Genomic DNA, 15,276 nt, shown 5'->3' on the forward strand with positions numbered 1-15,276 from the left:
TTCTTCACTTGGAAGTTCGATTTTTTAATTAACTTGCAATTAAAAGGAAAATTTATAGGCGCACTTTGATGCTCGTAAATTAGGACTTGCCACTCGATGGCAGTCTCTGCAAAATGTCAGATCGATGGTAAATCAATTTCTCAACATCAGGGAGACCCGGAAGACCCACCTTTGGGATGAAGGTTTCCGCTATTTTTAGGAGCCAAAAAAAAAAAAACCAAAGGTGGAACTGGCATGCCGCTCTCTGACATGCACTGACATTTGTTGGAGTAGGAGAGCCTGTGAAAAGGGAAAAAATTGGCCATAAAAAAACATCGTGTGTGTGTGTTAGCTTGAAGTCGTCTGGCTGTAAACGCTTGGGTAGAAACCCACCCAAAAGTCTCGTCCAAATTGGCGATGAAGTGGCAGTAGACACAATGAAGAAGTCAAACAACTCACTTAAGGGGTTTTCCACTGGGAGACGAAGAATAGAGATGCAAAAACGGTAGGACTTTACCTTTCTCTTGAGTGCAAGGAACGAGATTTACCTTTCTCCACTCTCTTTCTGGTGGATGCAAGAGGCACTCTACTTGTCTCCCCTCTGCCATGCAAAGCGAGTGGAGTTGGCTTTTTCCGCCTCTTTTTCTTTTGTTTAGGTTTCTCTTGGCCAAAAGCCAAGCTGATTTAAGACTTTAGCCGTTGCCTCCTGCCTCCACAATTGCAGCCAGGCAGCAGGCAGCCACTCAGACCCAAGTGCGAGATTTGTGGCAGGAAGTCGACGATAAGAGACAAAAGAGAGAAACGGAACAGGGAATCTTTGCCGTAGGATCAAAGATGAAGTTTAGAGCGGAAGTTTTATGGGAAGAAAGTTGAGGAAATGCCTGAGAGATGATACGGAAAAAGATATCATCAAAATGAGAAGAAGGCAATTAATGGTAAGGCAGGCGAAATTCCATTGAAATTTATATGATTTCCTCAACATTTACCCCACAGATAAATAGAAGAGCACCCAGCCGACACGATTTATGCCAGTTTATACCAAAAATTATCTCAAGAAATGATAAATCTCTCAAGAGAGAAACGAGAAGCAAATTTCTTAGAGAAGAGAGACACAACAGCTAGGAGAATCTAGAAAGAGAAGTGCCTGCCGTCAGATGGAGGGCGAAACAGTTGCAGTTTGAACGTCGATCGTGTCGCATCGTGTGGCATGTTCGCTCTTGGATCGTGCCCCTCGTTTCGCTTTCGTTACGGTTTTTCTTTTTGGGGGGACAGCACTGAAGTGCTCTTATTCCGAACTCAAATAAATCTTGTGCATGATCCAAAAATAAAACCCCGTAAAAAAGGGGGACAAAAACAAAAGAGCGTGCCAAGAAGTTTCCCCTCCCAAGTAAAAATCGAAAAGTGAAAATGTTTACGTCTCACGAAATGTTAATCAAACTTAATGAAAAGTCGAGTGAAACGCTCTTCAATCAACGATAAAGCCAAGTGACAAAGAAAAATATCTGCGAATGTGTTTCGTTGCGAAAAGTATCTGCCAAAAGCTATCTGCCAATTTGTTATTTCGTAGCAGATCAAAGATTCAAAAATATCCGTGTGGGCCATAAAGCAAATCAAGTGGAAATTTATTTGGTAAATGCCAGCGAAAATATTGATGAAAAATCTACAGGCCAAATAATGATGAACCGTGCAAAATGTGTTTACAAGAAAATTCCCGAAATTTCAATGCAATTTTCATTAATTAAAAAAGAAAACTCTTTCCACTCTTGGCTGCATAGAATGTGTAAAATAAATTTCTGTGGAAATATGTATGTGTGTATTTTCATAAATCAGGAGAATCGTTAAATATTAATTTTCGTTGATTTTTGTGCAAATGAATTTGAATATCATGTAGAACATTTCCCGAAACAAAAGAAGCAAAAACCATTCGGGAAAATAAAGTGCTGTTGTGTGACGCTCGTAAATAATTCGTAAATATCGTAAATATATAGGGGGAAATGGCAGGCAAATATTTCAGAGATATTTGTATTTTATATTACGGATAAACAGTATACATAAAGAAGATAGATAGAAAGGTATAAAGAATAGAAAAAGTCAAAATATATCTTAAGTAAATCGGACAAAGAATACAGAAATTTCAGATATTATTTTGCAAGATTTTGCATCGAAGATTATCCCAGAATTTGAGTATGTTCTTAGCTGTTTTTATTAGCCATCAAATGGTGCTTTTATTGAGTTGATCTGACCATAATTTCTATATATTTACATTTATTTTTCACCCAAGTTGAACCCAAATAAACAATTGTGCAAACAATTTAGCATTTTTGTTGTTCTTTTTCGATGATTTATAAATAAACGCTTCACTTAATTTGCATGATAATGCGAGTATGTGCCATGCCCATTGGCCCCATAAGCCCACTGTGCCCCAAAAAAACAAAGTGCACCACGTTTGTGCATATAATACCCTCTAAAGAGGAGAGGGTATAGTGGTTTTGTCGGGGTATTGATATATCGGTATGTGTCTTTCCTTTCGTTGATATTGTATTTTAAAGGGTGTCAAAGCTTCAAGACTGTTCATATTCTTTTAAAAACCTATTTTATACAAGAATGTCAATTTGTATAGAAAAACCATTCACTATTTAGATTCTTAAACAAAATTCTTACTATCTAATGGCATCTGATCTCGTAAAGGAATTTTATATTATCTTCTAGCTCTGAGTTTCAAGGGTATTTCAATATTCCATACCCAAATCTCTCCACTTTTCCTCTAGTTGTAAGTGTGTTTATGTTTTTCATCGACCGAGTGAAAATCCCAAAAATAAATCTCATAATTCTCTCGTAATTCTCGCCCCAATCTTTTGCAATTTGAGTTTCTGTTTCGCTTTTGGGGTTTGTTGAACTTTTTGTCGCCTGTTTTTGCATTTTTGTATATCTTTTTTTCTGTTTTGCATTTGCAGCTAAAATTAGGTGCAACTAATTTGTTGTTTGTCGATGGGTTGGTTGGGATCTCTTTTTCGTTTCATTTCGTGTGGCAGAGCCGCGTGTCAAATGTGACAGCTTTCAATGCGCATCGAGTTCGGGAATATTTCTCTCTTTGTATGCTAATTATGCAAATGTTCAATGTACAGTCGAGAGGAGAGTTTTTGTTTTGTTTGGGCGGCCTCTCTGTGGCCCTTTTCTGTCATTCATTTGCATTAAAAAGGCTTTGGTTTACGATATTTCAATGGGTAGCTACGATGAAAGCATATGATTTATGACACCTTTCGTGTTGTGAAACTACAGCGAATAATAAGCTAACGATTAAAGATACCTTTAGTTTTTTTAGTTCCAATTTCTGTTTACCTTTAGTTGATCTTAGTTTTCTCTGTTTTATTTATTTTTTAGAGTTTATTTAAGTGAATCGCGTACCTCCATTGACCCACAAATTGTGTGTAGTAGTGCTGGTGACTTCATCAGAGTTGAAACGAGTCGGAAAATGCATTTTCCGAATTGTTTTGACCAAAAGCCAAGTGGCGGATCGGAGCCGTGGAATGGCGGATAGAAGCAGAAGTGACTTTCGCGCGGAGACAAAATAATCCAAAATCAAATCACTTTACTTAAATTCCAATTGTAGTTTTTTCCGCCCTGTTTCCCTTTACGCTTGTCCACTCTTTTCACTCTAATTTTCCCACTTATTTTCCTCCATTTTCTCTTTACTTGTCCCCCCAACTTATTTGCCGCTCTCTTGTTTCTTTTCGGACTGCGTTTTCTCAGTCTCTTTCAACAGCTGCCAAATGCCGCCAAATGGCAGAGTTTTTCTTGTAAATTTTTTGTTGTCTTTTATTTTCTTTTATTTTCATAGAATTTTCTTTTATATTTATTTATCCACTGCCGACATCCACTGGTGACGACATTTTTTGGATGAAGCAGCGCCACAGAGAGCGCAATAAATGTGTATAGTGGAATTCCGTGAATATTTCTGCTCGTTCGTTTTTATTTTTAAACATTTTCGCTGTGTGTATTTTTAATGCTGTTCATTTTGTTTAAATTTGCATTGACGCACCCCACTCCGCACCATTCCGCTGTGTCCCGACAGTATTTATTTTTTATTAGTCGTATTTTTAGTGCACTTTTCAGTTATTCAAGAATTTGCATTTAATGGACGGCTGCTGCTGTCTTAATTTACTTTCACTTAGTGGATGGATGGATGGATGGATACTCGTGTGTTCGTTCCTACGACACACATCGATCCGAAAATAGCATTGATTCTACTTTGAGGTCTATAAATAATCGCACAATATCGCAATATCAAGAGAGGAAACACTCTGTGCCTCTATCACCATTTTATTGATGTTGACTCAATTAGCTTTTGGTTTTTGGGATATTTATGTGATTTTCTTATGCAAGAGAAAGCGCTTTTCACGCTTCTGTCTAAGTGCTCGGATAAACTCCACTTCAACACCCATTTTCCACCGTTTTTTTTCCACCCTAAGGCCATAAGGTCAATTTTATGTATGTTCACAGTCGATGTACCTTGACGTTTATGTGTGTATGTTTGTTGGTGTTTGTGTTTGCATCACACATACATATACATTTCCGGATACACCCACACATTCACCCACACACACACAGATGCCATAAAAAAAGACGAACGCGTTGAAAAAAGTGTAATAAATAACAAAATCATTTAAGAGAATATTTTTTATTTTCTATGTTGGCACACATTTGTTATGTGGCTTCTGCTGGGGAAGGGTATATGGGTTTTAGGAAGGAATATAAATATGATTTAGCATGAATTTTAGATACTTTGGATGCGCTGTTGAGGGGAAAATACGTAAATAAAATTTTAGAGGGATGGAGATTTTAGGGTGTGAACAAATTATGTAATGTTTGATTATTTCGTGTATGTCTTGAAAATAATATAGAATAAATATAAAATCTATAAAATACGAGGAAGATAAATTTAATTTTGAAGAAAATATTCTTGTGAATGGACGGTGTGTGGAATGGAGCTTAATAATATTATTACTATCCTGAAAAATCTCAAATAATTATTCAATCGTTGGTAGAATTTAAGATTTATTTCATCCATTGAAAACCTTTTAAGTGGATTAAATGGTTTCAAACAACTTATAGGGCATTCAGACATCTGTAAGATACTTCAATACCAGATAGGGCATTAAATCTTCGTCTCTACTTTTGCTCTACCATCATATTTTTGTTATTATTTCTTAGATTTACTTTTTGTTCTATTTAGTCTATCGTTTGTTGTTATTGTGAAAAATGCTTTTAGTGTGCCACAGGGCGTTGCGTGGTGTTTATTTTGATACGAGCACACATGAGCACATATATGTATAACCGTACCCGTAGTATTCACGAAGAAAACTCACACACAGAGACTCTGTCACACATGGCAGAGCCCTATGCACCTCTCCTCAATAGGGGGCTGCTCGTAAAAAAACATTTAAATTCTTTCGTTCCTTTACGTTACACGTTTTCTAGAATTTTTGCATTCAGTTTCAGTTTTTATTGCGAAATTAGCTCACATTTTGAGTGCGAGGAAAACAGCGAAACTTAATTGAATTTTCATTGGTATTTTCTGTATTTTTATGATTAATCGTCATGGGAAATCTATTGGTTATGGCTTTTCCACATCCATTTGCTGAGATGCTTGCTCTTTTGTTTACTTAACGCAAAATGTGGAAAAACAACACTGGCACTCATTTGGCAGATGTCAGATGTACTCTTCAATGACGGGCATTTGTTTAACGTATTTGGGTGTGTGTTTCTTGTTGTATACAAAAATATCCACATTTAATGGCAACTTCTCATCGAATATTTCTGCCTCACAAGTGTCGGAAGTTTCTTTCATTTTTCCTCATTCGGTTTTCATTCCTTTTTCACTTCACTTGAAACGATTTGACAAAGTCTCAGAGTCCACTCTCCAATCGCATAAGTAATGTTGGGTTCTCTATAAATAAATGACTGCCGCCATTTCATACGAACAAGGTCTTAAAATAATATTTGAAATTCTCGAAAAAAATGAACAGCACACAGCATATTGATTGCCCCGAAAGAACTACGACGAGTACGAAGCGTGGCTGTCAATGAGGAACACGATTTCATTTTTTCCAGGCTGAACGATGACTTAATCAGAAATGAAAACTGAAACAGAACAGACCATTTAATATTTTATATTTTTGGGGGGCTTAATTTTGTAGTGCTAGAATGCGAGTGATTCACACCAGCAATAATGGGCCACAAGTTGACTTCCAATTTATCAAAAAAATGCTGAAAAAAGATTAACAAAAAGACAACGTTTGAAACAATACAAAATAAGTGCAGTGAATTAAAGAGAATAAAGTGAATAAACTAAATGAATTTGTATTAAATAGCAAACACACAATAAAACAATCAAAAAAAAGTTTAAACAAAAATTAAGTGAAAAAGGAAATTGTTTTCCCATTTATTCTGCCGTTTTTATTCTCACCCACATTTTCTTGCTGTTTTTTTCGTTTTTCTTCCCAAAAGTTTAAGACACAGAAAAGCGTGTGGGAAAGAGACGAGACACAGAAATGAAATGCTGCGTGTGGCAGGGAGGAAAGAGGAAACTTTTTGTAGCCAAATGAAATGAAATGTACAAAAGAGAAAGTTGCTAGGAGAAGCGAAAGCGAGAGGACAAAGAAATCCGAATGCTAAAACATTTCAAGTAAATAAACTGTGAGGGAAAGCTGCTACTACTCGTATATGGCAAAGGAAAATCCAAGGAAAATGTGAGCGATTCGGCTTGGTTGTGTCCAAAACTAAGAAAAACAAAAAACAAAAAGAACAATTAACATCACGAGGAAAACACGCAAAAGACAAACAACGAAAACGAAACACAAACGGAATGTGCGGAAAAGTTGGAATAGAAGTAAATAAAGCAAAAGTGTAAGACCGAAAATAGCAGTAAAGCAGCACCAGAAGGAAAATCTCATATACCCCAAAAGACTCCCAAAAGCAAAAAGACATGAAGTTTCGTTTAGCAACATTTTGGCTATTTCTGCTGACAATTGGCAGCCACGGCAACGGCGGTAGCAGGGGCCATCACAAGCAATTAAGCCTTGATTGCTGCCAGGGGCATGGGCATGCCCCCACATGGGGCGTGGCAGCTGCAACAGCAGCTGCAGAATCAATCGCCCCACAAGACAACGACAACAACGACAAAGGAAATGAACTGGAAAATGCAATGAAATTGCGTGAAACCTCAAAGCAAAAGCAAACGGAAAGGCAAACGCAGGTTATTGGGGACATCACAACAACAGCAACAGCAACAATGGGGTCAACAAGAGGGGCAACAACCGCATACCAAACGGCAGAGGATGCCACAACACTGGCGGCGGCATCCAAATCAATTGGCCAGCAGGCAGTGCGACGTGCCAAGGACGCCGCTGCCATAGCTGGTATCCAAAATTTGGAACTTCACTTAAAGCAGAGTGTGGCAAGGCTCTTCAACAGCGATGAAGAGTCCAACGAGGGTTCTGACGTTGAGAGTGACAGCGGAACAGCCTCAATATTGGTCACAGATTCAACAGCCACAACGGCCACAGCAGCCATGGCCACAGCTACAGCTACAGCCACGACGGTGACCACACATCATCCTGGACGGCGACATGTGGTACCCGATAAGCTGCAGTATACCAAAGAGATACAAATCAAGCAGGGTCGCCTCATGGGCATCACACGTCGCTTTCAGGTTACAAGCGGCCTAAGGGAGGTGGATCAGTATCTGGGATTGCCCTATGCCGAGGCCCCGACAGGCAATCGACGATTTATGCCGCCAGGTGAGTGCTGGAAGGGAAATATATAACCCTTTTTCATGCAGTAATGAATACCAATTGATTTTTAGGCTTAATGCGGCTTAGCAGAGAGAGTAATCTTTATTTTCCGACTTGTTAGCTTTTACTTTGGCATTTTCCCGCTGTAGAGTGGCCAGCACTGTTTGAAGACCGCAAATATGATGGCAAATTGCCACTTTGCAGCACCCAAAAACCCCAAAATGAAAAGTGTGGAGCTGAACAGGAAAAAGGGGGAGCAAAGGGACGAGCAGGAGGAGCAGCAGTATAGGCACTCCTTGAAATTGCCAGAACACATGCTGGCCACACATTTCTCTCCTGTTGGATGTCCGTGTAAGAATGAACAGCCTGCTTCTTCTGGTCCTGCTCCTCCTCCTGAATCTACCGCTTCTTGTGGCACTTAGAATTTAGCCTGCAATTTAAGCAATTATCGTTGGAGCCGTGCCCCTAGCCCCAGCCTTAGGCTCTCAAAAGCCTGACATGTGGCGCCTGGCTCTCTCTCCCTCTAGCTCTACACCTCAGGATGTCCCAGAACTTCGCTCGGTTCTGTGTTCTGTCTGTCTCGATGTGTGTGCGTGTGTTTTCCTGCTTGTGTTTTCCTCGACTGGCTATTATTATTGCAGCTTGTTTTTACATGGATTGCAATGTACATTTTCAAGCCCCTCCCTACATTTGTTTGCCATATTCTGGGAAGATTATGAGCTTGAGTTTGAGGCTTATGCTTATGAATATTTTCCATGTATTTTCTATGTATTTTCGTTATATTTTCCTATGTTTAATTAAGAGAGAAAATGGCTATTATTGTGTGTGTTTAAATGGGTTTTTAATTTGTGTGCTTATACCCAAAAAAAAAGCACAATACCCCAAAAATTTTGTGTGAAATTTTGGCGCGGCACTAAGTTTGCGGTAGACAAAGTTGTGTGCGTTCTTTTGTGCTCTCTTGAGGGCCATAAACAGACCGCGGCCTTAGCTGTTTGTACCACGAAAATCCTCACGACAGCTTGCTTTTTACACTGAGAGAAAATGGTTTAATTTTTGTTGATTTGTTGGTTATTAAGTTTACAATATACAGATAAAGTTTATCTATAGATTTCTAGAGGAAATATAAATGGAAGCGGAAATGAAAGTAGAACCCATAGATTGTTCCCTCTTTTTTTTGTATTCACAGTGCAGTGGGGGTGCTGTCACTCCTCCTACGCACTGCAGCATGGATCCTTCTCTTGTTCCCTACATTGTATACAGAGTGTAGCTCCTCTTTGTCTACCCCTACAGTGTATGCACAGTGTAGTACTAAGCATTCGAGCCGCGTACATTGCATTACGTAAAGACAATAAATTAACACGCGCCAGAGGCTGTTTGTTGGTTGCAAAGTGTTGTGTTGTGCTGTGTTGTGTGTGTGCCTGCCACGATTTGTATATCGGATTGCAGTTGCTGCTACTGCTGCTGCAACAGTTTCGAGTTGCCACAGCAGCAGCCTTTCAGTGTGTCATCGCGTTTGGAGTTTATTGAGCACTTGAGTGCCGTGCACTCAATCCAAACGGACAGACCTAAGCGCCCACCGACGACAACGACAACGACGACTCTGCCATATTTGTCAGCGGAAGTTAGTTCGCCGTTTGGTTGTTGTGTCGTTGGATGGCAAACATGGCGCTGTCGTTTCTCGTTTGTTCTGCCTTGAAATTCGCCTGGCAAATATAGGAAGCCAATGCAAATACGCGCCCACGTTGCGTATGCGTAATGTGTGCAGAGAGTGGGGGAGGCGGAGAGAAAGCAGCCTTTTGTCAAAGGGGGGACAAAACTCATATACAAACAGCAGCAGGAGTAGAAGGGATATCTGTGATAGATTTTTTGTGTGAGCGCGTACCGAAAACCAAAACAAATATACCAAAAAATATACGATATTTTTCGATTTCTACATGCTGGGGGTTCCCAATTCTGTGTCCCAGTCAGCGGCTTCCTTTTATTAATAACAAAATGCAAATAATGCTGTGTACTCCCGGCGAAAATTTCATATGAATCTCACACACACACAGAGAGTGGAGGATTTTTCCTGTTCATTTTTTTGTTGTTGTTGTTTATGGCAGACAATAACGCAACGAAATGAAATGAAATGTTGTCTGTGTCCCTTTCGTGTCAAAGTGTTAATGTTGCCTATACTCGTGTTTATGTGCGACGAAATGGCATTGATTTTTGTGCTTATTGGAATTGAAATTCGTGGACTTTGTATCAATTATGTTTGGAAGTTTGCAATCAACAGATAAACCAATACATACACAGATACAATGCATATCCGGAGACTTGATTTGCCTAAGCTTTCTATTTGCAGATTACAAAACTATGCCAACATTTGCATATCAATCAATCAATCGATATATTATGGCCACAAACCACTAAACAATCTCTTCGATGCACCGAAACAATGTGGGTGTGAATATGTGTAAGCGATTTGACACAGCATAGAGAAAGTGCTGCTATCTATCCATGGTTTTCGGGCGCTCTCTTTCTCTCCCACTGCTACTGCTATTTAAGCCACACTTCAGGATTTTGAATGCAGAATCCGTACTAACTTGACCAATTCGTGGTTAGCAATTTACCCAACGATTCTCCGCATCTGCGAGCACAGCTTTGACGTTAACACCAGCAACGTAACCGCAGTCAACTCCGAGTGTCCTTCCTATTCATGCTCATCCTCCTCCTGCTCCTGCTCCTCCTTCTACTTCTACCACCTCCTGGCACTTGTGTGCAGGAAATCCGAGCATTCTGTGGCGTTCGTATATGTGTGCTTGAGTGTTTGCAAACGGATATGTGTGTGTGTGTGTGTGTGTGTGTGTCCTGTTGTGGTATGGTGCTTGTTTATGGCATTTTCAAGTGCCTGTTGACCGTGTTACATAAATACGAAATTGACTTTTTGGCCAAACACTTGGTGGGGGGAAAAAGCAGCAATCGAATGTTGAAATCTACGATGCAAACATTGCTTGGTTGGATACGTACATATGACATCCATAAAGACCTATCTAAGTGTTTTTTTGCACTCTCTCTTACTGTCTCTCTCTCTGTGTATTTTTCAGGTGCACCATTGCCATGGCAGGGCCTAAAGATAGCGCGTCATTTGCCCCCAGTTTGCCCACAAAAACTACCAGATCTGACGTCTCATGGTAGCGTTAACATGTCACGGGCCCGTCATAAGTATTTGAGTCGACTGTTGCCGTACCTGCGGTCGGAGGGCGAGGACTGTCTGTATCTGAATCTGTATGTGCCGCATGAGGGTAAGTGTCTGTCAAATGAAAAATAGAAAATATTTCACAGTAGATATATAGGGATGGGGCTTTAGAGGTGGGGTAACAGGAATTGAGAATTCATAAATATCGAAATCTAACAGTTATAGGAAGCTATCGATTTATTTTTATAGATTTCTTCAATATAATCTTATTTTGAACATCGAAGATAAAACTATAAATAAATATTTACATTTTTTATAAATTTTTTACTATAACGAAATTTATCGGTTGGATTATAATTTTGTATGAGAAACAGGGAAATTTAAACCCTCGAGAGATATTTTAATCGGAAGTATTGATTTTTTGAGATATTTATACAGATATTTAATGGATATTTTGATTTTTGATCGATTTTAAATTTATTTTCGTGATTTCTGCGGGTATTTAAAATAAAATTTTGTTTGATAATAATACCCTTTTATGTTGTTTTCCAGAACCTTTGGTTGCCCCCAAGCAATATGCAGTACTGGTCTACCTACACGGCGAATCCTTTGAGTGGAACAGTGGTAATGCCTACGATGGATCTGTACTCTCCAGCTACGGCGAGGTAATTGTCGTCACCGTAAACTACCGATTGGGTGTACTGGGTAAGCACTAGAACAAAAGATATTCCCCATGGGATCTTATTCTTTGTTTTCTTCTCACCTCCTACGCTAGGTTTCCTGCGCCCTAGCATTGATGCCCATAATATAGCCAACTATGCGCTACTCGATCAGATAGCGGCCTTGCATTGGATCAAGGAGAACATTGGTTCATTCAATGGCGACAATACGCGTGTGACACTGATGGGTCACAGCACGGGTGCGGCATGTGTCAATTATCTAATGGTGTCGCCCGTGGCCTCAGGTAAGAGTACGCGAATAATGTGATTAGTGGCCATAATCCATAATAACATACGACGAGTATTTTGCAGGCCTTTTCCATCGCGCCATCCTCATGTCGGGCTCTGCAATGTCCGACTGGGCCTCCAGCAATCAGTCTTTGCAATTGACAATGCAAATCGCCCATGCCCTCGACTGTCCACTGAGCGGTGGCGGTGGCGGCGGCGGTGGCGGCGGCGGTGACGAGCATTTCGATGCGGATGATGAGGATGCCCTGCTCGATTGCTTGCGCCAGCGTCGGTGAGTAGTACGGGGAATCAGCGAAGTTATTGAATTATTTAGTAGGCTTCTGGCCTAGGAGGTTTCTGGTTTGATTGGTGGATGCGTGAGGCGATTTGTGGGCACATTATAACCAGCTGTAATGCCATCTAATGCGTTGAATGTGCGTCAACTTCATTAGCGCTGTGTCGCATCTTCCGAACAGGAGAATCCTCTGTCTCTGCTGTTGCGTGGCCCGTGTCCTGCGCTTTTGTCCAATAGAATTTCGGAGCGCCTTTTGTGAGGCATGGCCTGACTGCGTCTGCCTAATGATTCGGTAAATTTACGAGCTACCAGCCAGCACTGCGACCTCAATGAGGCGTAAAGTCCTCCCATCCTTATCCTCAAAGCCATGGCCATGACTAATCACGCGTAATGTCCTTCGTCCTTTTGGGGGCGTGTGAGTGTGCGCCTGTCCATGCGGCATTTGCATTTCGATTACTTGTAATCTGTGTCCTGTGTGTGTCTCTCCCTTTTTGAGAGTGTTGGTCAAAACTCTCACTTCTCAATCAACGAGGCGGGCGTGTGTGAGTGCGTGGGCGTGGCGGGGCAAAGGTTGCGTACAGCTGATGAATGGCACAACTTTAAATTAATTGCTTTATAAGTGATTCACATTTTTTTATAGGCACTTGTAGGCTGTTCTGTATTTGGGAGTTTTAGATGGGAATTTATATGGTTTATTAAGGGATCATGTAAAGGAGACCTTTTTACAGTGATTGACAAGTTAAATGTTAGCGGACAGGGTGTCAGGGTTGTAAAATGTATAAACGAGGGTGAAAAATCGAGCAGAAAAGGTTCCTAACTTTGAGGGACTATTAATCAAGACCTATAACAATTAGATTCCTTCAAAAACTGCCACAACCTGAAGATGTTTCAGATACGAGTAGCATTATACTAGTGATTAAAGTTTAAAGACTTATACTAAATCGAGTCTGAAAGTGCAAACAACTCTCTTAGTTTCTATATATTTGTATGTTTATTGTGTCCATATTGGACTCATTGAAAATTGTATGGTTAAAAACACAATCCAATAATTTATAACAATATTTCAGCACCAGAAGCAGCTCCATTTTTACATGGATATGCATATACATAGCCTTACCGCAATTATTTAAACGGCATATTCATTGCAGATATTTCTGCGGCTTATCCAATCAGTGAGTGCACAAAGGGTAGGAACTGCATACGCCGATTAAAGCATCATCGACAAAAAAAAAAGAACACAAAAAAACGAGAGAGATCGAGGGAGACTTTAATGCTTTTAACGAATATTTTTTTGTTTACACAGTACTTTAAGAGTAAACACAATTTGTGTAGATGTGTGTAACAGGCAGAAGGATGCCTGGCAGATGCACTATATGATTGGATGTTAAGTATAGCCAGAATTAGCGAAGCAAGTTGCAGTTTTGTGCTGTCATTTTGGCACTTTGAACACCTGGGCATACTGTTAGGGAACACAGTAAAGGGTATTTTAATGTTGAGGTTCGCGTACCGCAACTACTCGTATATTTAGCCGCATTTAATGCATATTTTTCTATGTGTGAAAGCATGTTTGCATGTGTATGTAAGTGTGTTTCTTCCATGTGTGTGGGGGCGTATCTGAGGGGTGGAACACTTAATTTATATGCATTGAATTGTACAGTAGAGGAGGGAGAATAAGATGGCGCACAGAAGAGAAGAAAACTGAAAAACGATTTGCATACAAAATGAAAAAAAAGCGCATAAAAACTAAAAATGTATGTAAAGCTAAATCAACAAACGTCACAATAATGGTAATTATGTTAATTATGCTAGGCATACAGACAGACAAAACACACACACACACACACATAAGTATATATTTTCACACGATTATGCAACATGTGCATGTGTATCTTTGGGTACTTGAGAAACTTTCCCTACTTGCTTTTCCTTTAGTTTCCTACTACGTACAAATTGGCACAGTGGCAACTTGAAGATTCGCCAGAAAACTAGAAAATTCAGAGAAGGAAATGACGTCAAAGTAATGAGGAAAATGGTAATTAGAGCAAAGGGAAACGTAATGTACTCTAAACGGAACAGACTGAAAGGGAAATCTACAAATAATTGGGAACTTAAAGAGCTAGAAATGTAAGACGAGCTGTACAAGTTTGAGAAGTGTGTTCAGTTCACTGTAAAGAGGAGATTTAAGACACCTAAAGAACTATTTACATAAGTAGAGGCCGATGTTGTAGAGAATTTCGATGTTAAGCCTTGAATAATTGTACCGAGCGCAAAGGCAATCGTGTCGAAACTAATATACATATAAAAGCACAGATAATGGGAATCTGTGCTGTCGTTTAGTGCTAATGGCTTTGAAGTCAAATCAAATTAGATGTAAAAGATGTGTAGAATTGTTTAGAATTTTTCGGGATTTAATAATACAAAATTTTCATATAAAATCTTGGAGAATTTTTTTAGAAAAATATCTTAAAAAGGGAATTTTTTTGGGGATATTTAAGTTTGTTAATTAAATACATTAAAATACAACAAACATAATACAACTATTTAATTAGAAATTGTTGTTTCTACAAGTCAGGAGCTGTATGAGTGTAAGCCTTTCCTCACGAGTAAACATCTCTCAAAAGTGTGGGAACCCTTTCGCTTGGAAGTGCATTTTCGGAATGTTTTAATGAAGGAGCTAAAGCTTTGGTTTTGAGCCTGAGAATTGCAACCTCGTGTGGCAGCTTACTGAAGGAATGGAACGAAGGGAATGAAGGGCATAGACGGAGTAAAGGAATGAAGGATGTGGGTGGGGGAATGAGGGAAGGTAAAGGAAGGGTAAATGTGTGGGTAGGGGAAGGCGTAGGGAAGCACTAAGGGATTGAAGGAAGGAGTGAAAGAGTAGGAGAATGAATGGTGAATGAATGAAAGAAGGAGTGAAAGAGTGAGGTAATAAAGAAATGAACGAGTGTATGAGTGAGTGAATGAGTGAGTGTTTGTGTTTGGGAAGGGGTGTGGACTGGTGTGTACGAGTATGTGTGTTCGTACGAGCAAGTGCGAGTGTTAAATGAATGCAATGAATTATGTATGAATTACTGAGCAAATGTG

The 15,276-nt window shown here is 39.7% G+C and overlaps 1 protein-coding gene across 1 annotated transcript in view; it reads left to right on the forward strand.

Annotated features, from left to right (window-relative positions):
• Positions 1-1,160: 1,160 nt before the first annotated feature.
• Positions 1,161-15,276, forward strand: part of LOC111071770 — a 41,426-nt gene continuing 27,310 nt past the window's right edge. Inside the window, exons 1-6 of the mRNA XM_022363281.2 lie at positions 1,161-1,608; positions 6,487-7,778; positions 10,859-11,056; positions 11,503-11,655; positions 11,726-11,914; positions 11,982-12,189. Coding sequence (XP_022218973.2) covers positions 6,965-7,778; positions 10,859-11,056; positions 11,503-11,655; positions 11,726-11,914; positions 11,982-12,189 — 1,562 coding nt within the window. The 5' untranslated portion in view covers positions 1,161-1,608; positions 6,487-6,964. The remainder of the gene's footprint in view (positions 1,609-6,486; positions 7,779-10,858; positions 11,057-11,502; positions 11,656-11,725; positions 11,915-11,981; positions 12,190-15,276) is intronic.

The sequence above is a fragment of the Drosophila obscura genome, unplaced genomic scaffold (assembly GCF_018151105.1).
Source record: "Drosophila obscura isolate BZ-5 IFL unplaced genomic scaffold, ASM1815110v1 contig_4, whole genome shotgun sequence".
In the NCBI taxonomy this organism is placed as follows: Eukaryota; Metazoa; Arthropoda; class Insecta; order Diptera; family Drosophilidae; genus Drosophila; species Drosophila obscura.